The sequence below is a fragment of the Heterobasidion irregulare genome, assembly GCF_000320585.1.
Source record: "Heterobasidion irregulare TC 32-1 unplaced genomic scaffold scaffold_02, whole genome shotgun sequence".
NCBI lineage: Eukaryota > Fungi > Basidiomycota > Agaricomycetes > Russulales > Bondarzewiaceae > Heterobasidion > Heterobasidion irregulare.
In genome coordinates this window covers 3278671-3301331 of record NW_009258198.1, presented here as the reverse complement: position 1 = coordinate 3301331, position 22661 = coordinate 3278671, and the positions used below count along the sequence as shown (strand labels likewise).

Here is a 22661-nt window from a genome sequence, read left to right as displayed (position 1 = left end):
CTAGTAGACTGGGAACGATGAATACGCCGTCTCGGCTTCGTTGCATTTGATTTTTCTTAATAACAGGGATTAGATCAGTATTTTGGGCTCGACTCGAGTTGACAATGGGGTCTAGCACCTGTAGGGGTAGCAATGCCAGTTATTTTGAGCTTTGTGAATATGCTTTGCGCTTCATCGACTTCGGATGGCTTAGCACGATTCAAGCCTTCTGTCTGGGACCGTGATCGCGGGAAGTTCTGCAGCAAAGTACAAATTGGTCTGTTATGGATGTGGTGCACAGATAGTGGACTTACTGCAAAATTGGATGATGAGATAATGGAAGAGGGAAGAACACCGCCGACTGATTGACCATGAGCCGGGTGCAAAGCAGTGGTTGGGTCTGACAGTAGAGCCTCCCGGAGCGAAGACTGGATGAAGGGATCACCTTCAAGCTCTATGTCGTCATCAAAATCTTCAACCCGTGCAGTTGTGAAGAGATCGTGAGGATTTTCGCCTGTCACATCTCGTTGAACGATACGCTGTCGAATCGCAAGGGCTATGTTGGTTGACTCCGTCTTCGTATTAAATTGATTACGCTGACTGCTAATAGAAACCATATTGAAGTTTTTGACTTCGGCCATCTGGAGAGAAAAGGAAAAGTAGCATGGAAAATGGATCATACCGATCACATCACATCTAGCGATCAATGGCTCCATGGACACGCGCTCCTTCACTGCACCAAGCTGTTGTTGCCAAGATTGTGTGATCGCCAAGTCTTCCTTGAGTACTGCCGTTGTGTGTGCGATCAATAATGTGGCTCCGGATTGAAGTCTCTCTCTGCGCTTGACAGACAGGTCAAAGGGTAAATGTTCGACAAAGCTATTGAGAACCGTGTCGTTTCGTTGCGTAAAAGCAACTGCCTTGTCTGCAGCTAGAGTCATAAAATGTTGGTGGAGGGATGGCGTGCTCAAATGATCAATGTCTTGGAATGTGTTCTGATTGTCTGCAAGATTATTACGTGGTAATTTGATGTCTCGTTCAAGCCTGTAACAAGATGATATGAGCATTCAAAACATCGAACAACCTGTCGTGGTATCATAGTTTTGACTTACATTGCTGTCAGTTGGACACCATGCTGCTGCTTACTCGTACTCTGGAGTGCAGTACAAAAAAATATGAAAAATATCGCATCCCATTCATGACGGCATTCGCTCTCTAATACTGATAGATTATGAGTGTCGTTCTTCTTCTTTTCAGCGGACATGGACAAATGCATGAGTTGGGAGAATCGTTCTGTGATGGCCTTGATAGCGTAGCTAGGCATCTCCACTGGAGGTCCATGCATGTGGGAATCATATGATTGGAAACCTTGAAAAAGCGCTGTGCGTTTCTTCTCTAAATCCACAGGCACGAGTGGCAGCTATGGTACATATTTTTCAACGTCAGCACATCAACATTGCAACTCACGATACCATGATGATCAAATCTATCTTACCTTGTCTATCGAAATCCACTCCTTCGGCCAGTGAAAGCATGTAAGACTGTCGTACGTCTTCATGAAAGGAAACAGAGGCCGATAGGTAGGATATTTGATAGTCAGGTCTTCATAATCTTTCGATGAGAGATGCCGAAGAGTAGGCACAAAACTATAAGTGACAGCATTACGGTCCAATAGCCAGTTGGCTGGGTTCAGAGTAATGTCCTTGTCATTGCTGGCCAATCTATGGCACATTCAAGATTGGTTGATATAGCATATAGTCATGATTTACAACTTACATGGATGCTGCAATACGTCTTGAGTCTTTAGAGTGACTTAGAATCTTCGAAAAGTTCCTGAATGAGAATAACTGTTAGCGTGTTATAGAGATATGAACAAGGTACGAACCCAGAACTAGAGATAGCACTTGGCTTCTCTTCTGTTGTATTGTCTATGTCGCTACTTTGTGCAGTACGGCAGCCTCCTAACCTACATATTCCAGACAAAGCTAGTGGTCATGGAATCCATAACAACTACTACTGATGGCCGTCTCACATTGAAGGTTCCGACCTAGTAATATTAGGTGGTATTTCGTCTTCAGGAACTGCCCTGGAATGAAGTACCGCATTAGCATGATATTAGGAGATAGGTATACCGAACAAACGTCAGCGACAGCTTTTTTTCTGCTTGGGTGCCAATGCTGGCATTCTAATCACAATAGGGATGGGGGAAAGAGAGAGTAAGACACAAACCTGTTCGCATTACAGCCAATGTCACTTAGCCATGCGAGCACGAGTGAGTTGTCCGGATTGGGACATTTTATGCTTTTGCCTAAGATTTGGTCTGCACGCCATACCCTAACCTGACCTTCTTCATAGCGGATTGGCAGACGCCACGCTTCTAAAGCAGCGCGCTGTTCAATGCTAGAAAAGTGATCTCCTAACGCCACAAGGAATACTGCTAATGATAATGCCGAACCCACATCCGCCAATTCAAACCATCCCTGCCGGACACAACCTATATTGCCATCTGGAATAGCTTTTGCATGCGCAATATGAATGGCTGGCTGTGATTTGCAAACATATATCAAACAGCAGTCATGAGTATAGATGAGGCACTCACAAGATCATGGTCAGGCAGAGTGTCCTCCGCTAGCCATGCAAGCACGATCTGCACAGCGGTCTTGTGCTTTTCGAAAGTTATGCCGACCACTAAATCTGGAATTTCCCAGGTCCGCCTATGATATAGTGTACTCGCCAGAACGTCGTAAATATGATCGTGATCTGCCATGCATATTAGCGGTAATGCTATTGGCCCATCAGGGTTGTCGCACAGCATCGAAGCCTCTAAGACAGAGTTCAGAGCACCTTGTCCGTCGTCAAGAGAGGGAGTATGATAACCAAGAGTGTTCGATGAACAGCACGACGCAGGGATCTGAGCACCACAGCCTGGCGATTGATCTGAGTTGATTTCGAGAGAGGGATCATGGTCCAAGCGTGGTTGTACTGACTGGCCAGAGCCTTGCCATCTCTCCAGTGTTTCCTGTTTATCGTCATCGACGTAAGGGGAGGGCAAAGATTGACCATAGTGAGAGTAGTTTGACTGTTCCAGTAGCACTTGTTGTTCCCAGACTGCCTGACATGATGGGATATCAGAAATATCTAGCGTATCGGACTTGAGCCGCACTGAAAAGTGAGGGCAGGAATCTATTATCAGCGTCGGAGTTGCTAGCGTGTGAGGGGTCCCATTGTCACTACCCTCGTCGCATTGAGGTTCAACCTCATGCGAGATGATGAGAGTGGCCATTGAATATGCCGGGAGAAATTTTACCCAATCATAGCGAGAAGCATAGGGGTGGCGAGAGAGCGAAAACACTGCATTTTCTCTGTAAGATCTGTGAGTCTTAAAAACACAAAAAGGGGCTACTGATGCTCACCGAATTTTAGCATTGGGAGAGCGAGCGAGCGTTGCTGTCTGCACAAAGTCCGCGATATAACATGTCTTTGCATTAGGGTGCATATCGAGTTGGTTCTCCCGGTTGCACAGATCACGTAGGTCATGAACTGTCATGAGTAGCCAATCAAGTATATTCCAGAGATATTTGCGAGAGTTTGATGGGTCTGAGCGGGACGTCTGTATACACGAAAGTTCATGGAGCAAGTATCGGGTTTTCGGTGAAATAAGCAGATATGGTTCCTGTGAGTAAGGTGAATTTTTAATATCTAAAAAGCGCTCATAATAAACGCCATGTACCTGCGATGATAACCAGCAAGGAAGGGACTCTGGCAGCCATTTCGCGACCGCTATCACAGGCAAGGGCCATGAGGAAGTTGGGCCGGTATCATCCAAAAGATGAAGCACAATGTCTAGGTGGGGACTTCGATGAAAGGCCATTTTTATTTGTACGTTTTAAGACTAATGTCTCTGCGTGGGCGCGGTGCTTCACTGTTGCTCCAGAACGACGGAATGTTGCCACTGCATTGATTCTAGTCTCCGTGGCCGACCTTTACACAGAAGACAGTCGTTCTGTGTATAAGGTCTGCACACAAATTTGATGATTTGGCGGGAGGTCCAGCCTCGGCTGTTTCCGAATGATTCATGTCGTTAGGCGACTCAAGCCGAGCAATGCCGGAGATGCCGCTACATGCCGTTCATGTGCCATAGTGAATAAAATGATAAGCTATGGATAACTATGAAGAATATACAGAGCCTTTTCCTTCAAGATGCAAACAACTTGGATATCAGGGAAGTCCTTCCTGCCAAGTCCGTGTGTGAGTGTACTGAATATTATGTGCAGGTTGGGTCGTTCACAGGATCTTCGGATCGTCTGATATGTCCCATCGCAAAAGCCCAGAAACTTGGTGAGAGATGTCTCAGCCTCCGAGCCTAGTGTTCTGCTCATCACTAGGATAGGAATGCCAACAGGGATGCATGCAATGATGTAGTTGATCTGACCATAGGCTTCGCAGAAGTCTGCAGCCCATGGAAGGACAATATGAGCCTCGTCAATGACATACAAAGCAAGAAGCTTCCTAAACCATTTGTTTTGTACAATTCTCTCGAATTCCAGTGAGTTCAGCCATTCTGGAGACAAGATGATAACCAACCACTTCCCCTGTTCAACCTCCTCTAGCAGGTTTTGCCTTTCTGGTGCACTTCCCTCACTGTCTCCTTGTCTAGCGAGACCGCTCTAACTCCCATCCTTGACATTTCTTCCACCTCCTTACCTGTCAGATCCATGTTCTATGCTGATGCATTTAAGACTCACTTAACACAGTCCAACATCAATCAGGGGTGTGATCATCAAGACTACAGCAGTTGACCAAATGCTTCTCACAAAGGATAGCAAGGATCTTGGAGGCTTCTTCAACAAATGGGAGATTAAGATTAGATGTAAATATGCGACTGCTATCTTCCCTTCACTGCAAGCAGCAATAACCAATTGATTATTTCCTTCTAGTATATTGGCAGTACTGTTAACTTGCCAGTAATGGGGACCATTTGGCCAAGGTAAAAGAGTGCATAGAGTTTCTTTGATGTAGAGGATCCCTTCAGGGGATGTCCAGCCATTCATGTTCAAGGAAGAATAGATTATGGAGAAAACAGTGTATTTTTTGGCCCCTAAGTCTCCTAACAAATTCAAGAAAAATCATGTGAGTCCCTTTGAGTCGGAGACGGAATTCTCTCTGTTCTCGCCCTGCCGTCTCCTGCCGACCTTCCTAATAAGGCAGGTCGCTGGACCCCCCGCCAAAGCATCAAATTTGTATGCAGACTACGCTGATTCAACAATGGGCGAGGTGTCGGAAAATGCCGGCATCGTCCTTTCACTATTCTCTCAAAATCCCTCTAGCCAGCCGCTGGCGTTAATTGGCAAGCTATATCCTCCATGCGTCCTCTCAAGTAAATTTGACTAGACACAAAGTCTGCGGTATTCGAGATGCGAGCTTCATTCTTTCTACGGTGTCTTTTCCCCCTCATAATTTTCAAACATCATCTCTCCGTGCAACTCGAAAAAAAGATTGCTTAGCGCCTTTGAGGGAGTTATATGCAAGGGGAACTCTTGGTCAGGGTTTCGTGATTTTGTGTCAACAATCGTTCGACTGGCTGCAATTGAGGAGCAAGTAGAACAACATAAATTCGGTGTATGAAAGGCGAGCGAACCTTCCGCGCTAGGTTATTTACGGACATCTACTTGTTTACTCCACGCCATGTCCGTGAAGATATGTACAAAGCGAAAGAATCGAACGTTGGGCTATAGATCACAGGTCGTAGATGTTCCAAGACTGGGACACACAGCATGTGAGCGTGGTGAGTCTACAGCAGATAGGCAAAGAGCACATACATCGCGCCAATGCAATCCCCAATGATCGTTGACAGGGCCATCAATCCCGAACGCCACGCCCTTGAACCACCAGAAGTTGAGCACGATCGCGGATGCGCTCACTCCGAACACGATCCACTTAGCGCGCTCTGAAAGACGGCGAGAAGCCAGGAAAAAGTGGTCGATGAGATGTGCAGCCATGAGGACAGCAAAGTAGAGTGTCGGGAGCTGTAGAAAGATGGTTATGCACGTCCTCACTAGCAGAGACGGAAGACGTACGTAGTGATGTACATATGTTACACGGCCCATGACCATGAATGGGACTGATTGGCAATGATTCAGTACCGTGTTCGAGTCGTCAGAGTTAGGCGTTACCGTAGTGCAAAATCCAACCGAACAAAGCGATTTTTCCGACGTATAGGAAATGATCCCACTCTCCTACGGCACAATTGCGAAGTGAGAGATACAGACATTAAGTAAGACGTCATATACGTACTGGGCTCCATATCGACATATCGCCGCTGCTGGCGCAAAACATAGACCCCCAATGCAGCTAGGCCAAGCACCAGACTCAATGTACTTCCCCACCATATGATCGGGGTTCCTAATAGGTAGTACTTGGGCTGATTATCGCCCCAACCGCACATGCGCAGACCGAGACGCATGAGAGGCCAGTCTGAAGGGTTAGAGGCCAGAATATCTTCCTTATCGGGATCGGGGATCAGCGCGTTATTGGACGTCATCATTGCAACGTTCAGGTGCCAGAAATCACGAAGAAACGGAGAGCTGTAGAACTTGGTGTTTCCGACGGGTACTATGCCATCCGAAGATCAGGGTACAGAACACCGGGATGTCGAACAAAGACTCACGTCTGTCATTCCAATGGCTCTCAACGTTCCAATAGGTATGCACATCATTCACGTTGTTCTCCTTGTCGCAACTAACCTCTACCTGCTTGAACCCCCACTCCGGAAGGTTGGCGTTCGCCGCGCGCAAATAGCAGTCTTGAGCCTGATGGCGGAATCGGAGTCTCGTCGTCAGCGAATGGATTCTGTGCACCTTGTCCTTGGACCCCTGCTTAATATCATCGACGACCTCCACGACCCAATAGTCCTGAAAGTCGCCGATCGTCGCGTTTCCGTAACAAGAGACCTCATTGTTGAGCTTTGTGATCGGGGCAGGGACAGGGTGAGAGTGCAGGTTTCGGCCTGTGGCACTGTGTACAAGACGGATGACGTCTCCGTCGTGGAGGAACTGGATAGGGCCGTTAGGGTCAATGTCAGGTTCATCCCAGCGTGGAGTGATTATCCAGTCATTGTTTATATCCTTGTAGTGGTAGCAAGTAACTTGCTGCTGATTTGAGCCGACGGGGTATGTCTGGACATGCGAATGCAGGAGACCGCCTCCCCAGCCGGAATTTTTGAGTGTTAACCTTGAACCGTAGGCGATTTCTAAAAAAAATTAATATATGAGTGTTTGCACAGAATATAGATCGCTCACCCAAGGGATTTGTTGCGAAATCGTTGCCTACGAGGTTGGCTTGGAATAAGGAGCTCATCTGGGCATCGCCTGGGCCGGAGTGATTTAGAATCAAGAAGTGCACTTTGAAGCATGCCATGTAGACGAGGATAGGAAGGAAGATTAGGCATGCGACACGGGCCCCCCAGTGCCAGAGTTGTGTTCGCTGGAGACACACTTAGCATATAAAAGTGTAAAACAAAGATATATGCATACCACAGACATACGGAGGTCACCAAATTTCTCCCAGAGATCCTCGACAGTGTACAGCCCCACCAAGGCAGTGACAAATAAGCCAACCCATTTGACGCTAAAAGAAAATGATAGTCAGTCTCGATGACCTGACGGTTAAGCATCCACACGGACCTTGATACACAACCGATAGAAACCCCTGTTAGTGAAAGCCATAACCACCAGTCAATCGAGAAGGGCCTATATGCGATCAGCCATTGTCTACAACGAGAGCCTCTGCCTCGAGACGTACTGATATTGCTGATTATGGAATTTGGTTAAACAAAAGACCGTAGTGAAGGTGAAGTACAGGAGCATAGAATCCAAAAGAATGAACCGGGATATGCATAACCATGCAACATCTGTAAATCTAGTTCAATACAACCTCCACAATAGAGTGAAACATCAACGAACCGCAAAGGACCATAAGCGCAACCAAATGGCATGCACGTCGACTCAGCCCCAGCTCCACTGCAGTATACCATCCGAGTGGGACCATGGCTACACCGAACATGGCGGTCATGACGCGCATAGCGACATACGGCACCTCCTCCGGATATGTGGACCCACTCTTGAACTCGAAGTGTCCATCGTAGCCCGCCAGCAGCCCAGTCAGGCCAACAAGCATCTTACCCAGCGGGGGATGCACATCAAAGTAGAACTCGCGCTTGAGGTAATGCGAGCCGAACTTCCCGAAATGAGCCTCGTCCCAGACGACGAAGTTGGCTTTCCCGATTTTGTGGAAGCGGGTCCAGCAGGAAAGGAGTGTGTAGATAGCAGGGGGAAGATGTTCGAGGTTCTGCTCGAGGAACTCTCGCTACAAGAGGGGAGAATGGGAGTTTAATACATACTGCGACGCAACGACGTTGGGAAACGCACGAATGTTGTTGGGGGTGGAGGGGGGGCACGCCTCGCGACCCGCCCGCTGGAGAATTTTGCAGGGCCGGCCTTTGCATAGACATCCTTGCCCTCGTCATCGTACTCCCAGTTGTTTTGCTGAGCGTACCCGGCGTCCACAGCAGCGCCCGGCCCGCGGGGAACTCTGCGTCGGGCAGCGGTGTCCTCAGTCATGTAATGGAGGGGAAGTTCCTCGTCCCTGCGGGATGCAGACCAGGATGCAGAAGAGTGTGACGGATAGTTGATTTCCTCAAAGTCGGAGGATGTACGTGGCGGAGTGGTAGGAGGGGAGTCGACTGTGATGGCTATTTGGTGTGGCTTCATGAGCTAAACAAGCTCGTTTATCTGCCGGCGCAGCTGCAACGCAAGGCTTTTGAAAGCCTGAGCCAAGGCTTGAGCTTGTGTGGGTGCGAGATCAAGGAATGAGGCTGAGCAGCGCAAACACGGCGCAAACGCTGTACACTCTCTTGTTGACACGTCGACTAACGCTCTCAAGTCCGCAGCAACATCATCCGCGGCCGCAATTAGCAAGTACCTCTCCAGACGCCCGCCGAACAGCCCTCGCTCAACTACACATATCTGAGCACCGTGAAAAGAAGATTCGATAGCAAAGACATTAAAGATACACCAGACAAAGAGACGCAGCCCCATCCCCAGAAACCGAACACTACAGCACCACCGTACTATGCCTCGTGCCGCAGGTAGACAGCTATTGCACAGAGCCTCAGTATACGAGAGACTTGATGATACAAAAGACGACATACCAGTAACCATGGCATGATCACGTTCGTAGGGTTCCAATGTAATTTGTTCAAGCGGCTTGAACTTTTCATTCCGCAGAGCCGCAACCTCGTTTTGGAATACGACTTCAGCGGGTGCCGTCGAGTCAATACAGTTTGCCTTGATGGAGATGACAACATGGCCACCCTGCTTCAAGAAACTGTGCGCATTGTGCGCAACGATACGAGCTTGATCTGGCTGCGCAACATCCGCGAAGATGACATCGACGGAGGAAATAAGCATGCGGTACTTGTTTGGGAAACGAGCGTCTTCCACGATTGCTATAAACCAGAAGTCAATATTCAGTGCGACCAAACGTAGTAAGAAAATCTGGCGCACGGATGACATTCGTCCGTTTTTTGGCCATGTTAATAAGGTCACGACCTGACCGAGGGGAGAACTCAACGGCGTACACAACACCTTCCTGGAAAGAACGCGTCGTTGAGGGGAAAAAATGGACAGAGGCATGAAATCGACTCACAGGACCTACGATGTCCGCGACGTGACTGACACTCGTTCCACTGGCGGCCCCGAGGTACAGTACTTTTTTACCAGGTGCGATGTAGATATGATCCATCCCACCCAAAACACCGGCCGCAAGCTTGGAGCGGAACGGGTTCCAAACACGGTACTCGACCTTTGTCCCATCCACACCCCCGTCGATGGAGATCCGCTTCTCGCCGTAGACGGACTCACCGGGAGCAATGTTCTTGGTGACGAGCATCGCCTCCTTGCCCTTGGCGATGAAGATGCCAGCGTGCTTGTGGGGCTCGAGGATCACATTGACACCACCTCTGCCTCCTCCTGGACCTCCCCGCCCCCCACCACGGCCCCCACGGCCTCCACGATCGCCGCCGCGCCCCCTTCCTCCTCCGCGTCCTCGAGATTGAACACCACCACCTCGAACACCACCACCTGAGAGTTCACGTGAATCTTCACGTTTTCCCCTCCAAATAAAATGACTGCACACCTCGTCCGCCTCCTCTGAAGCCTCCTCGTCCGCCTCTATCACCACCTCGTCCACCACCTCTATCCCCACCTCTAAATCCTCCTCGGTTTCCAGGGGCTCCTACATAACGAAAAAAAAAATCAGCGTTCCGGGTTTAGCTGTCGGTGTAAATGGTTCTGTGGAATGCGAACATACCAAATGCCATTTGATGTGTAGCCTACACTGTAAACAAAGTGTGGTAGTGGTCTGCGAGCCTCTTCGAAATTTTGGTACTAAGAAAGCTGTAGCCAAACAGAGCCAAACGATCGAACGCTTACACATTTGATAAGATTACTGAGTTAGATACATAACTTCAATCGCTTGTAGTCTTTGTAGCTCTTCGTAGTCCTCGAGTAAACCTTGTGAGTAACGACCTCGACCATACATTGTTAAGCGCTCGATTTTCCAGCGATAAATCATGTCATACACCGGAACACCAGTAAAGAAGTTATTTCCATCCTCTCGCTTTATTTGAGAGTCGGACGCTGAAGATACCATTTTAGGAATTACGAAAGGCGATGCGGGAAGCCGTGATCTCGAATCTGAGAAAGATGCCGTGCAAAGAGTAGTCCGCCAGCGAATCGTGAGGTGCGTACTGCCGCCAGCAGGTTCGTCATTTGTCAACAAATTATACAGTCAATCGAATAACGCAGCGCTATGTGGATACACAGACAATATACATGCAAGAGGACATTGTCGATTGTTCAATCTCAGGCCGTCCAAATCTCATGGCGTAAGTGGTTCGTGCTTCGCACACTGATATGACATATAACCAACAACAATATAGGCTACATTTGGGTCCGAGAGATAGACTGACTTGCAGCAATGACCTGCGAAAGCTGTCAGACACTCGCAGTATCTCCGCTTCCCACAAAGCTCTGCGTTCGCTCCACACATGATGCGCTCCTGATATAAGAAGGGATACCGGAACTCATAGTGTTTGATGTTGCAATGTGTAACCAACAGCCACGACACGGCTGCAGTCTGGACGACACTCGGATACGCATAACATGTTTGATCCAGCCATAGACCCTGGAAAGGGAACGATCATGGTGCAGGACACCGGGAAGCTAAGGCAAGTATGATCATGCTGTTGCATATAACTTGCTCGCATTGCGGCTCAGCTCAATTTATCAAATGAGCGCAATTAACGACGTCACTGTAACAGTTGATTGTCAATCTCCAACCAAAGCATGGTCCTAATTTGAAGCGCTCACCCCTGCACGAGGGAAGTCGGTCGAACATAGGCATAGCCTACTAGTATGGATGTCCAGATTCATATGTCCAAACTCGACAGCAAGTACTTGGATATTCGGATTTAGCCCACAAGGAAGTGAGTACCTTGTTCTGCGAGAAGCGTCGTTGATGTCCAGGCAGAGACAAAGTGGTCTCTGGCAGACCGCAGCCCGTTTCCTGGCAGGTGGGATATTTGGGTCATTAGTCGTCAAGGTGGCTCGGTCTGAAGGGTGCTATCCAGATATCATTTCCTCCGATATTTCGGCGGCTCTAAACGCTTGCCTGTGGGCTGTGCAGGCCGTTCAATCTGGTCGGGAATTGGGGTACACGACATACTTGGCCTGTGCACTGTGCTGTCACTGCTTCTCATTCACGCACACTGTGCGTGTGTCTTCTTTTTGAAGTCGGAAGGCGTGTGACGCGCGCAGCCGAAGTTGAAGATCATCATGTTTCGTCGGTGTTTGGGGTCTATATGCGTGCAAAGATCAGGACATCCTATATGCAAGGAGTCTTTTTCACACCTGCTACAGTTTCGATATATCCTCGCGTCTGATCGCGCACTAGAGCATGTGTCTCAGGACAGGACGTTGTGCAGGGTAATCATGGCGTGTTCTGTAAAAATGAATGCGACCACCCGTTCGAGCTGTGATAGATTAAATCGACGGGAGTTGGCTGAGCGTGCCTCCGCGCAATATGGAGAGGTCACGGCGCATTTCTTTCTCCATCAACCATTTGATGCACAATCATTGCCGACTTTTAGTCGCTCGGGATGCACAGCGACTGTCGGGTACCGTCCGCGGAGAGAGCGACGGCGCTGACGGCTGAGGGCATCATCACTGTGAATATGATATATTTTGCGATCAACAGTGTACCTAAAAGATGGAGGACGGATGGGGCGGACAGCGAAGAAAGATTGAAGTTGAGCGTGGCTGACATAAGGGGAGACGCTGAGTGTGAAAGATGTTCGGGGGGATCCGAGCGAGGACGGGACGAAAAATTGCTATCAGGCTGTCCGACACACCCACCAACGGCCAATCGATCAGCACCTTCCATCGCCCATCCTCCAGCGCACCTTCCTTCGTGCCTACATCCGCCTTGCTTGTTTGCATCTACACATCAAAAAAACAAAGCCCATCATGTCTGCGTCAGTACCCTCGTCTCACTCTTTTGCCCTCCTCTCCGAGCATGATGGCACTTTGACTGCACGCTGACCCGGCGCTCCGCTGTTTTTTTTTGTCTCCTGTAGGGAAGAAACTCTCCAGGATGTCCCTGAAAGCGAGATCGAGTCCAACTGGGATCAAGTCGTTGACAAGTGAGGCTCTTCTGCCTGTGTCCCTAATCGAGCAGTGATTGACATCGTCATGCCTTTGTCTGCGTATCTTAGTTTTGACAACATGGAACTCAAGCCCGAGCTCCTTCGTGGCGTGTACGCCTACGGGTAAGTCTTCCGCTGCTACTCTGCCTCGCCTCCGCGGCCTGGCAATGTGTGTGCATGTGTGCCGACCGATTGCGCCTCTCATAGTTTCGAGCGCCCGTCGGCGATTCAGCAGCGGGCCATCGTGCCTGTTGTGAAGGGCCACGACGTCATTGCACAAGCCCAGTCCGGTACGGGCAAGACCGCGACGTTCTCGGTCTCCATCTTGCAGAAGCTGGACCCGAACGTCAAGGGCACTCAGGCGCTCATCCTTGCGCCGACCCGCGAGCTCGCGCAGCAGATCCAGAAGGTCGTCGTCGCACTGGGCGACTACATGAACGTCGAGTGCCATGCCTGCGTCGGCGGCACGAACGTCCGTGAGGACATGGCGAAGCTCCAGGAGGGTGTCCAGGTCGTCGTCGGCACGCCCGGACGTGTCTTCGACATGATCAACCGTCGTGCCCTGCGCACGGACACCATCAAGATCTTCTGTCTCGACGAGGCCGATGAGATGCTCTCGCGTGGTTTCAAGGACCAGATCTACGAGGTCTTCCAGCTGCTCCCCCAGGACACCCAGGTCGTCCTGCTCTCCGCCACCATGCCCGCCGACGTGCTCGAGGTGACGAAGAAGTTCATGCGTGACCCCGTCCGCATCCTCGTCAAGCGTGATGAGCTCACGCTCGAAGGTATCAAGCAGTTTTACATCGCCGTCGAGAAGGAGGAATGGAAGCTCGACACCCTCTGCGATTTGTACGAGACCGTCACCATCACCCAGGCTGTCATTTTCTGCAACACCCGGCGAAAGGTCGACTGGCTCACCGAGAAGATGCACTCCCGCGAGTTTACGGTTTCCGCCATGGTATGTTCCGATCTTTCTTTGACCTTTTTTCTTGGTCTCTGGTTTTTTCGATTGGCTGACTCATGCTGTGTCAGCACGGTGATATGGAGCAGAAACAGCGTGAGGTCCTGATGAAGGAGTTCCGCTCGGGCTCGTCCCGTGTGCTCATCACGACCGATCTCCTCGCCCGCGGCATCGACGTGCAGCAGGTTTCGCTCGTCATCAACTACGACCTCCCCACGAACCGGGAGAACTACATCCACCGCATCGGTCGTGGCGGTCGTTTCGGTCGCAAGGGCGTCGCGATCAACTTTGTCACGACGGACGACGTGCGGATGCTCCGCGATATCGAACGTACGTGTTTTTTTTTGTTTCGTGTTACATCATCGGGTAGGTAGCTGACGTGAGTTTGTCCTCGCAGAGTTCTACAACACCCAGATTGACGAAATGCCGCTCAACGTCGCGTACGTGTTTTCTCTGCAGCGTTGATTGCCGACGCGAGCCGCTCACTGATCCTGTTTATGCTGCACACAGCGACCTCATCTAGACACGCACTCACCCGTACACGCACTCGCACGCCCGCACCGAATCGCACGCTCACGAACCGACCCCTGACACGCTTGAACCTTCGTACCCACCCGATCGACACCACTCACAACCCCTCCAGCTGCCTCCGCACTCTCCACCAGAGCAACTCCACCCTCCTCCTCCGCCACCTCACCCCACCCTACCCCTGCCGTGCCGTCTCGCGTCTCGTGATTTGTGATTCGATCGCGGGTTCGCGTGTGCTTCGATTTTTCATCTTTGTTCGCCTCCTTTCGTTCCGTCCCTCTCGCGCTTTTTCTTTTTCTTTTTCTTTTCCGTTTCTGTTCTATGTCTCTTGTCGCGTTGACATCCCCGCCTGGCAAAAGCCCTCGCTCCGCTGCACGTATTACTACCACTACCACTCCTTGTCGTCGTCGTCGTACGCTGTCGTCTGTTGCCCGGGCGAGCATGTATGTATCCTCATGTGCAGCAGCTCCCGAATCGTCTCGTCTCGTCTCGTCCGTTGCCCCCCGTGCCAATGCGAGTCTATGTCTTATCTCTCTCCCTCGGTCCGACCGAGGTCGACGAGTGCGTTTGCCCGTTCCGGGATCCCAGGATCCGTCGAGGTTCCGAGGTGTCGAGGTTCCGGGTTCTGAGCGGGTGAGGCGGTGCGACGTGCGACGTGCGACGTGCGTGCGACGTCCGTCGGGATTCATCTGTCTATACACGTGTGTGCGTATATCACGGAGCCAAAAAAAAAAAAAAGAAGAAGAAAAAAAAAAGTCGCATGTCATGGACGAAGCGTCGCGCGTGTGTGTGTGTGTCGGTGTGACGGGAGGCGAACGTGGATGATGACAAAAGGCAAAATGACGTGTGTCGCGGATGGGAGCGCCGGGGAGCGCCGGGGTCGGGGCCGTATCAACCGTTAGCGGCGGCGGCGGTGGCGGTGGCGCTGGCGGTCGAGGGCAGTTCGGGGGCGCGCGACTCAAACGAGGGACAGAGAGCGGTTGGTAGTCGAGGTCTGAGACGACGATGGCGGCGGCGCGGGGCCGCTCGGCGACCGCTTTCATATCGTAGGAGCGCGCAGGGTCAGAGTCGGACGCGGCACGGTATGTATTGGTATGTGTTATAATAAGTATGTGCGGCGTGCGCTGCTCGTACGTGGATGCAGGGGATGGGTACGTGTGCGCGCGGTCGGTGCTCGGTGCTTGGCTGGCCGGAATGGCATGGGGGTTTGGAGGCGAGCGCGCGATGTGCTCGGGTACACGACCTTGGATGGGGGCGCGCACCGGCCATGGCGGGTTAGCGCGCGGCGCGCCGGGAGACGCCCCGAGTGAGGACCGTCGAAGACCATCGAGGACCGAGGCTGCAGGGCGCTTGGCCGACGGAGATGGGATCTCGGGTTGATGGGGTTGGACGCTGCTAGGCGCTGGATGGTGTTGGGTGCGAGATGGTGTCAGATGCGGTCAGATGCTAGATATTGCTAGATGCTGTTAGATGCTGTTAGATGCTGTTGGATGCCGCTAGATGCTGTTGGATGTCAGATGCTTGTGAGATGCTGGTAGATGCTGGTAGACGCTAGAGGCCAGAGGCTGCTAGAGGCTATTAGAGGCTGCTAGAGGCTGGTAGATGCCGTCGGGGCTGCGTTGGTTTGGTCTGGACCGATGGCCGATGGCGGGGGCGGAGGCGACTCAGATTGGGTTCGGGATCTTGGATCTTGGATATGATGCATTGATGCATGATGGGAAGATGAGGAGATTGGATGGAACAGGCCGACGTTGACGGGCAGGGCAGGGCAGGGCAGTCGCATCGGAATCGGAATCGGAATCGGAAGTCGATGGATGGCAGAGGGTCGCAGAGGGTCGCTGTGATTACTGTGACTGCGCGGATGGATGGGCGGTAATAGATGAAAATGCGTAGTGTTTGATATCGAGCGGGGGCCGGGCAGACTCCGAGTGACCTGCGTAGCCTGAGCGCAGCAGCGAGCGAGCGAGCGGGTGGGCGATGCGCCAGACGACGGCGACAAAATGAAACGCGTCAAGTGAGATTCGGTTTGTAAATGCGAGGGCGGGGTCGTCGACGCGCGCATGTGTAGCCGGTAGGCGGTCGATGATGCGCAGGGCCATCGGGCAGACGTCACGTCACGTCATCGCATGGCGTGGCGTGGCGTGGATCACGTCGGGTTCGCGCGCGCCGACGCACTCGGGAGGGGCCGTTGATGAGTGCCAAGTGTGCTGTGCCCGCGTCGACTAGAGTGCGGTAGTGGAGTGGAGTGGAGAGGCAGAGCGGAGGGGCTGGGATCGAGATGGAGGGGTCGGTGGCGGTGATGCGTAGCGCGTCGCGTCTTGATGGGCCCTCCTGGTGATGGCGGTCTCCTAGAGAGGCGGGTCGCGTCGTCGCCGGGCGCTTACGGACTGGGCCATCGAACTTGCGGTCGCGGATCGGGAGATGGGAACGCAATATCGGCAAGCGCGAGGGGTGTGGCGGCGCGGCGCGGGCGGGCGGGCTGGCTGGAACGAGTTTAGGTTGGCGGGGGGAGATGCAGACTGTACCGTGCGGGTGTCGGGATGTGTCGGTGGTGGGTGGTCTGTGGCCGGGGCGGAGGCGGACGAGGAGGGCAGCTGCGGTAGCTCGATCAGCCACCGTTCAGTTCACGCCGTCTCCACGCCGCGGTGCATATAGCCGCCGCCCCACACACACAAGCCCTCGCTCCCCGACCGTCCGTCTCCGCGTCACTGCACCGCCTCCGGGGTCCTTCCACTTTGCCAGCGGCCCCCTCCTATATAACGCCCCCTCTGCCCCATTGCTCATCGCCACCATCATCCCCATCAGCTTCCGAGGCCTCTTATACTGCCTCCGCCCACTCACTCCTCGAGCCACCGTCCGCCTGCGCGCCATCGTCCTTGTTGTCTGCCCTTCTCCCTTGTTCTTCCTTTCCTCCGCTTCCCCATCAGCGTCCTCTCTCCCGCGTTCAGCCGTGTCATGGCCCTGGTCGACCTCAATCTCAATCTCACACTCAATCCCAGCCCCAATCTCTCCCGCCCACACTACATGCCCTCCCCCATCAACGCCCCCTATATATACCCCAACGTGAGCCCCTTTTCCCCCTCGCTCTCTTCTGCTCCCTGTCCGTCCCGAAAGAGCATGCACGCTGAACGTGACTACCACTCCCCGCAGCCGTCGCTGCACCTCTGCGCGCCCACCATCTCCCTCACGATACCCCCAAGCGCCTCCCGCTCGCGCGCCGTGACCCCCGCACACTCCGCCCACCCCTCCGCGCCCTCCGCGCCGCCCTCGCCCTCCCCCGCGCCGCCCTCTCACCACCACCACCACCACCACCACCACCATCACCACCCCCAGCAACAACAACAACAGCAGCAGCAGCAGCAGCACGCCCGCCGCGCCTCCCTCGCCCCGCTCGCCCTCTCCCCGACCACGCCCTCCCCCTACACCCACACCCCGCACCCGCACATCCACAGCCCGACGCCCTCCGCCTCCCAAATCACCCCGCGCCTCTTCCTCGCAGACCTCTCCGCCGCCGAGGACCCCGCGCTCCTCGCCGCCCTCGGCATCACCCACGTCCTCTCCGCCCTCCCAGGCCCCGTGCACCTCCCGCCCGCCCTGCGCCTCGCCGCGCTCCAGCTCCCGCTCGCAGACACCCCCTTCGCGGAGCTCGCCGCCCACCTCCCGCGCACGACGCGCTGGATCGCAGACGCGCTCGACGAGCGCCCCGACGCGCGCGTGCTCGTGCACTGCGCGATGGGCGTGTCGCGCTCGCCGAGCGTCGTGGCCGCGTGGCTGATGGCTGCGCGCGGGTGGGCGCCCGAGGAGGCGATCGAGTACGTGCGCGGGCGGAGGGCGGGCGTGTGTCCGAACGAGGGGTTCGTGCGCCAGCTGCATGAGTACTGGGACGTGCTCGAGCGCGAGCGCCGCGCCGCGCAGTAGCCGTGCGGCGGCGGCGGTGCTGGTTATTGGGTAATTTATTCGAGCGTGCGCGTCTGGGATGATGGCGCTGCGCTTCTCCTTCTCCTTCTCCTTTTTTCTGTTTCTGTTCGCGTCCACGTTCACGTCCACGTTCACGTCTGTTTTCTTCTCCGCGGGTTTTTTTTATATCTCTGTTCATCTGATGCCCCCGCCTTGTCTATCGATCTCGATGCGGACCCAAAAGTACATTACCGCGCCTCGGGGCGGGGCTGGGGCTGGGACTGGCGCTCGCGCGTCCCGTCCCGTCCCGTCCCGTCCCGCCCGGTATATATCCAACTCACGTATCTATTTATCTATGTACGCGCTGACGGCACGGCGCACTCGCACCCACTGCATCCACACCCACACTCACACCCACTACACCCACACGCGTACGCCCACTACACTCACACACGTACGCCCACACACGTACGCCCACACACGTACGCCCACACACGTACGCCCACACACGTACGCCTCCCTCGTCCGTCTGCTATGCCATGCCATGCTATCACGCCAGTGCCGCCCCGTGCTCACGCCCTTATATATGCTCCCATGCTCCCCTGCTCCCCTGCTCCCCTGCTCCCCTGCTCCCATGCTCCCCTGCTCCCCTGCTCCCCTGCTCCCCTGCTCCCCTGCTCCGCTCTACTCTGCTTACTCTGCTTGCTCTGCACACACCACCATCACCATCATCACCACCACCATCGTCACCGCTCATCGTCATCGTCATCGCTATACCCCCCACATACCTCCCTCTTAATTTATCAACGACCGAGAGCCCGCTCGAACGTCGAACGTCGAACCCTCGTGGGCTCGTGGCCCCAACCTACCCACCACCACCACCACCACCACCACCGCGCGCATCCATCGGCGCCGCGCTCGCCCTCGGGTGATTCGTGCGCTGTGCCTATGGTGGCTCGTACCTGCCGAACGAAGCATGCATAGTGCGCGGATTTGTCTCGCGGTATCTCTAGTGATATGTATATTCTCACTGTACCGTACTGTACCGTACCGTACCGTGCCGTGCCGTGTCGTGTCGTGTCGTATTGCATTGCATTGTAAGTTACATCCGCGCCGCACAGCGCTAAGGCCACCGGTCGCCCGTGTCCGTCGTTCAAAACATACATTCTACACAGCCATACAGCCATACACGCACGCACACATACACGCACACGCGCACACGCACACGCATACACGCACGCGCGCGCGCGCGCACGCATACACGCACGCGCGCGCGCGCGCGCGCATCCAAGTGAGCGAGCAAGCGCGAAACAGCGGGAGCGAAACCAACGCGGGCCCGGAGCCGAGTGCGGGATCGAAACAAGAGTGCGGGATCGGAGCCGAGTGCGGGATCGGAACAAGAGTGCGAGATCGAAGCAAGAGTGCGGGATCGAAACAAGGCTGCGGGATCGAAACAAAAGAGAGAGTGTGTGCGTGTGTGTGTGTGTGTGAGAGAGAGAGAGGGAGGGAGAGAGGGAGTGAGGGAGGGAGAGAGGGAGAGAGGAAACACGGGGCCCTGTGCATGGGCGCCGTGCGGTGCGGTGCGGTGCTGTGCGAGCGCAGCAGGCAATAACAACAATAACAACAACAATGGCGATGGGGATGGCGATGGCGATGGCGATCGTCGGCCGCGCAAGGACCGCGGTGCGCTGCGCCGCGGCTGGATGCGTGTGTGGGAGGGCGTGTGGCGTGTGGCGTGTGGCATGTGGCGTGTGTGGGAGGGCGTAGGAAAGATAGGGGGAGGGGGGGGAGGTGAGGGGGAGGTAAGGGGGCGGGTAGGGGGCCGCTGCTGCGGAAGGCGGGCAGCGGGCAGCTGAGGAGGACAGGGCGGGGGCGGGAAGACGGGGAATGGAGACGGGCTCGGCGGGTACAGACGGCGACGGCGGCGTGGTGGCGGCGTGGTGAGGAAAATGGTCTGGGATGAGGTGGGGTGGCTACGAGCTGCAGCACTGCGCGCGGGCGGGCGGCTGCGAGAGCGCGATGTCGGCGCTGGACGGCTTCGAGAGCTTGACGCCGGGGGACTGTGCGTTGCGTTGCGTCGTGTTTCGATCGTAGAGAGGGGTGAGCGTGAGGATGATAGGACAGGACAGGACAGGATGGGATGGGACAGGATGGGACAGGACAGGGCAGGGCAGGACAGGGCAGGCGTGCAGACCGGGGCGGCAAGAGCAGGCGTACGGTATGTGTGGGAAGATCGGGACGGAAGGAGGAAGGAGAGGGAGAGAAGGGAGAGGACGGAGGGAGAAGAAAGATTTTTTCAAAGGGAATAGGGGGAGGCGCGGACGCGTGCACGGGTGGGACGAGCGGGGCGGTGCAGGCGCAGCGCGACGACAGAGGCGGACGGAAACAACGCACGACGATATGGCGACGGCGACGGGTGATCCGGAAGGACACCGGAATGCAGGAATACGCACGCAAGCACACAGCAAGTCACGGAGGAAAAAGGCAAGAGGCAAGAAGGAGAAGAAGAAGTGGGCAGGCGGCAGGCGGCAGGCGATCGAGAATCATCAGGCCCAGAGATCGCAGCACGACGAGATACCACGAGATGGCCGTGTCGCACAGCACCGCACAGTGCGCAATGCGCCGGCGGCAGACGGCAGACGACGGGTCGACGATGGATCGCAGATGGCAGATCCGATGCGGGAGATCACAGATGGCAGATAGGGGGAGATGCGAGCGGATGGGGGAGGGGGAGAAGGGGCCGCCGGTGCCGGCGTTGGCGTCAACGAAGCCGAGGCGGGCAGGCGAGCAGGCGCGCGTGCGGCGGCGGAGGGGCGATAGAGAGAGATCCGGCGCGCGGGACGGGAACGCGTCATGCCATCAAGCCATCATGCCGAAGAACGTGCACGGTGCGAAACGAGGGCGAGTCCGGCATTCAGAGGACGGCGAGGTGCGGTGCGATGGGTCGTGTGCAGCGGTGCACGGTTTGAGAAGCACGGTGGGGGAGGGCGGCACAGCGTGCATCGAGCGCAGACACGGCCACGGACAAGTCAACAGAAGAATCAACATCGGAAAAAAAAAGCAAAACAATTCGTCAGTACATCTGCACTGCGAAAAACCCCATCAATCAGCCCCATCTCTCTGATACCCGTGTTCTCTCTGCTCTTTGTTTTTTTTTTGTCTCTTTCCGCATCGAGAATAACGAAAAGTCACACACTCACCCGTTCATCATCGAATACCCCTCTCCGGATCTTGTCCAGAATATCCCTGCACGCGTCCTCGAACGCCCTGTCCACGCCTGACCCGGACTTGGCTGACGCCTCGACGAAAAGGAGGCCCTCTTCGCGCGCCCACGCGGCGGCCTCGGCCGCGGGAACTTGTCGCCGCCGTGCGGGCACAGGCCCGAACGCGTCGTGTGTGCTGTGTGGGGGTGCGGAGGCGGAGGTTTCAAGAGGCCGTGGAGCGGTGGTGTCGGAGGATTCGGACTCGGGCATGGATTCGGGTGCGGGTTCGGGTTCGGGCTCGGGTGGGCAGAGGTCGATCTTGTTGCCGACTAGAATGCATGTTAGGTGTGGGTCGGCGTGGGCACGGACGTCAGCAAGCCATGTTCGCGCGTTGAGGAAGCCTGACAGGTCCAATCGGATCGTAGAGGCGACGGGGAAGAGCATAAAGGAAGGTGAGCATGGCGTACAAGTTATGAGAGATGGGTAGACAGACTTTGTCGGGACGTGACATCGTACACCAGTAAGCACCCTGCGGCACCACGGTAGTAAGAGCGCGTGATGGAACGGAAAGACTCGGTGCCGGCCGTATCCCAGCCTGTTGCGCAGCGGGTATAATAGCGGGGACCAAAAGAATATAGCGGTAAGAAATCGTTAGCGCGTGTTTTTTCGAGAGATTAGTCGAAGAGAAAGTCGTAAGAACGACCAAGGGGATGAAGGGAAGTGTTGATATGTAGGGGAGGGGGAGGGGGTAGAAAGAAGCGTACATTGCAGTTTGATAACTTTGTCTTCTTCGGGTATCGTGATGAGCTTTGAGCCAAATTCTACGCCTAGCTGCACGTGAGTCCACGATCAGTCGCCGAGGGAGTGAGATATGCATTTATGTTAGATTCGGTCAGGATCGACGGGAGGAGGGCAAGCCTGGAGGACTACGCACTGTCGGATCTGGATTTGTGAGGAAACGCTGGTCGGTGAGGCGTATGAGCAGCGAGGACTTGCCAACGGCCGCATCACCTGTTAAATTCGATAGGTAGGTGAGCAGCAGGGATTTCAGTCTGAGCACATCGGAACAAAGGCGAAGAGGCGAGGGTTGGGGCCATAGCAGTTGGGACGGGCACGCACCTGTGATGATGAATTTGAGAACGTAGTGCCATGATATGTCGGCCATTGTGTGTATCGTTGATTCGGAGGAACGATGAGACGCGAATCCTGGGTGTAGAGCGAAACCGTCTGCGTCTGCGTGTGGTCTGAAATCGGCACTCCGAATGGAGGCGGTATCTGTATCTATATATATTGTGCCGATGCGAGTGCGCGCGTGCGTGTATATGGGGCG

The 22661-nt window shown here is 54.5% G+C and overlaps 11 protein-coding genes across 11 annotated transcripts; 3 read left to right on the top strand and 8 right to left on the bottom strand.

Moving 5' to 3' along the window:
• Positions 1-74: 74 nt before the first annotated feature.
• Positions 75-3749, bottom strand: HETIRDRAFT_425214 (uncharacterized protein; the record flags this gene model as incomplete). Its single annotated transcript, XM_009544786.1, has 11 exons — positions 75-236; positions 294-1023; positions 1092-1399; positions 1475-1700; positions 1756-1812; positions 1865-1945; positions 2012-2065; positions 2209-2522; positions 2579-3350; positions 3393-3519; positions 3710-3749. The coding sequence occupies 11 exons, from the start codon at positions 3747-3749 to the stop codon at positions 75-77; spliced, it is 2871 nt and encodes a 956-aa protein (XP_009543081.1).
• A 303-nt stretch (positions 3750-4052) lies between these two features.
• On the bottom strand, positions 4053-5030 carry HETIRDRAFT_415267 (uncharacterized protein; the record flags this gene model as incomplete). The annotated part of the gene is made up of 3 exons (XM_009544785.1): positions 4053-4096; positions 4268-4599; positions 4732-5030. 3 exons carry the CDS (start codon positions 5028-5030, stop codon positions 4053-4055), a joined length of 675 nt encoding a protein of 224 aa, XP_009543080.1.
• Positions 5031-5568: 538 nt separating this feature from the next.
• On the bottom strand, positions 5569-8857 carry HETIRDRAFT_154139 (glycosyltransferase family 39 protein). Its single transcript, XM_009544784.1, has 12 exons — positions 8406-8857; positions 7941-8343; positions 7780-7888; positions 7662-7727; positions 7512-7605; positions 7278-7461; positions 6647-7228; positions 6274-6591; positions 6153-6215; positions 6057-6100; positions 5799-6005; positions 5569-5739 (listed from the first exon to the last, which is right to left on the bottom strand). Exons 1-12 carry the CDS (start codon positions 8745-8747, stop codon positions 5716-5718), a joined length of 2436 nt encoding a protein of 811 aa, XP_009543079.1. The 5' UTR covers positions 8748-8857; the 3' UTR covers positions 5569-5715.
• Positions 8858-8945: 88 nt separating this feature from the next.
• Positions 8946-9939, bottom strand: HETIRDRAFT_438709 (uncharacterized protein). Its single transcript, XM_009544783.1, has 4 exons — positions 9685-9939; positions 9543-9627; positions 9188-9484; positions 8946-9132 (listed from the first exon to the last, which is right to left on the bottom strand). The coding sequence occupies exons 1-4, from the start codon at positions 9925-9927 to the stop codon at positions 9107-9109; spliced, it is 651 nt and encodes a 216-aa protein (XP_009543078.1). The 5' UTR covers positions 9928-9939; the 3' UTR covers positions 8946-9106.
• A 2522-nt stretch (positions 9940-12461) lies between these two features.
• Positions 12462-14955, top strand: HETIRDRAFT_407963 (uncharacterized protein). Its single transcript, XM_009544782.1, has 7 exons — positions 12462-12571; positions 12674-12739; positions 12812-12865; positions 12950-13700; positions 13775-14033; positions 14101-14143; positions 14214-14955. Exons 1-7 carry the CDS (start codon positions 12564-12566, stop codon positions 14224-14226), a joined length of 1194 nt encoding a protein of 397 aa, XP_009543077.1. The 5' UTR covers positions 12462-12563; the 3' UTR covers positions 14227-14955.
• HETIRDRAFT_457732 (uncharacterized protein) lies at positions 14203-16724 on the bottom strand. The gene is made up of 3 exons (XM_009544781.1): positions 16080-16724; positions 15076-15626; positions 14203-14920 (listed from the first exon to the last, which is right to left on the bottom strand). The coding sequence occupies exons 1-3, from the start codon at positions 16328-16330 to the stop codon at positions 14751-14753; spliced, it is 972 nt and encodes a 323-aa protein (XP_009543076.1). The 5' UTR covers positions 16331-16724; the 3' UTR covers positions 14203-14750.
• On the bottom strand, positions 15923-16724 carry HETIRDRAFT_438707 (uncharacterized protein; the record flags this gene model as incomplete). The annotated part of the gene is made up of 1 exon (XM_009544780.1): positions 15923-16724. A coding segment is annotated over one exon (384 nt), but the record flags the coding sequence as incomplete, so codon positions are not given.
• Positions 16725-17621: 897 nt separating this feature from the next.
• On the top strand, positions 17622-18110 carry HETIRDRAFT_242513 (uncharacterized protein; the record flags this gene model as incomplete). The annotated part of the gene is made up of 1 exon (XM_009544779.1): positions 17622-18110. A coding segment is annotated over one exon (489 nt), but the record flags the coding sequence as incomplete, so codon positions are not given.
• Positions 18111-18368: 258 nt separating this feature from the next.
• HETIRDRAFT_438706 (uncharacterized protein) lies at positions 18369-19149 on the top strand. The gene has a single exon (XM_009544778.1). The coding sequence runs from the start codon at positions 18663-18665 to the stop codon at positions 19110-19112; it is 450 nt and encodes a 149-aa protein (XP_009543073.1). The 5' UTR covers positions 18369-18662; the 3' UTR covers positions 19113-19149.
• A 1496-nt stretch (positions 19150-20645) lies between these two features.
• On the bottom strand, positions 20646-22576 carry HETIRDRAFT_438704 (uncharacterized protein). The gene is made up of 5 exons (XM_009544776.1): positions 22451-22576; positions 22266-22342; positions 22096-22158; positions 21825-21926; positions 20646-21732 (listed from the first exon to the last, which is right to left on the bottom strand). The coding sequence occupies exon 5, from the start codon at positions 20981-20983 to the stop codon at positions 20675-20677; it is 309 nt and encodes a 102-aa protein (XP_009543071.1). The 5' UTR covers positions 20984-21732; positions 21825-21926; positions 22096-22158; positions 22266-22342; positions 22451-22576; the 3' UTR covers positions 20646-20674.
• On the bottom strand, positions 21317-22496 carry HETIRDRAFT_122088 (uncharacterized protein; the record flags this gene model as incomplete). The annotated part of the gene is made up of 5 exons (XM_009544777.1): positions 21317-21732; positions 21825-21926; positions 22096-22162; positions 22266-22342; positions 22451-22496. 5 exons carry the CDS (start codon positions 22494-22496, stop codon positions 21317-21319), a joined length of 708 nt encoding a protein of 235 aa, XP_009543072.1.
• Positions 22577-22661: the final 85 nt, after the last annotated feature.

Coding starts and splice junctions, on each gene's coding strand:
- HETIRDRAFT_438706 (XM_009544778.1), top strand. CDS start 18,663: ATGCCATGCCATGCTATCACGCCAGTGCCGCCCCGTGCTCACGCCCTT.
- HETIRDRAFT_438704 (XM_009544776.1), bottom strand. CDS start 20,983: ATGACGCGTTCCCGTCCCGCGCGCCGGATCTCTCTCTATCGCCCCTCC.
- HETIRDRAFT_154139 (XM_009544784.1), bottom strand. CDS start 8,747: ATGAAGCCACACCAAATAGCCATCACAGTCGACTCCCCTCCTACCACT. Junction 6,006..6,056: donor TAACATATGTACATCACTAC/GTACGTCTTCCG, acceptor ATCTTTCTACAG/CTCCCGACACTCTACTTTGC. Junction 5,740..5,798: donor GGGGATTGCATTGGCGCGAT/GTATGTGCTCTT, acceptor TGTGTGTCCCAG/TCTTGGAACATCTACGACCT.
- HETIRDRAFT_407963 (XM_009544782.1), top strand. Junction 12,740..12,811: donor TGGGATCAAGTCGTTGACAA/GTGAGGCTCTTC, acceptor TGCGTATCTTAG/TTTTGACAACATGGAACTCA. Junction 13,701..13,774: donor AGTTTACGGTTTCCGCCATG/GTATGTTCCGAT, acceptor ATGCTGTGTCAG/CACGGTGATATGGAGCAGAA.
- HETIRDRAFT_457732 (XM_009544781.1), bottom strand. CDS start 16,330: ATGGCCCTGCGCATCATCGACCGCCTACCGGCTACACATGCGCGCGTC. Junction 15,627..16,079: donor CATCCATCCGCGCAGTCACA/GTAATCACAGCG, acceptor TCCAGCGCCTAG/CAGCGTCCAACCCCATCAAC. Junction 14,921..15,075: donor CGCTCCCATCCGCGACACAC/GTCATTTTGCCT, acceptor GTGTATAGACAG/ATGAATCCCGACGGACGTCG.
- HETIRDRAFT_438709 (XM_009544783.1), bottom strand. CDS start 9,927: ATGCTCGTCACCAAGAACATTGCTCCCGGTGAGTCCGTCTACGGCGAG. Junction 9,628..9,684: donor TCGCGGACATCGTAGGTCCT/GTGAGTCGATTT, acceptor CGTTCTTTCCAG/GAAGGTGTTGTGTACGCCGT. Junction 9,485..9,542: donor AAAACGGACGAATGTCATCC/GTGCGCCAGATT, acceptor TCTGGTTTATAG/CAATCGTGGAAGACGCTCGT.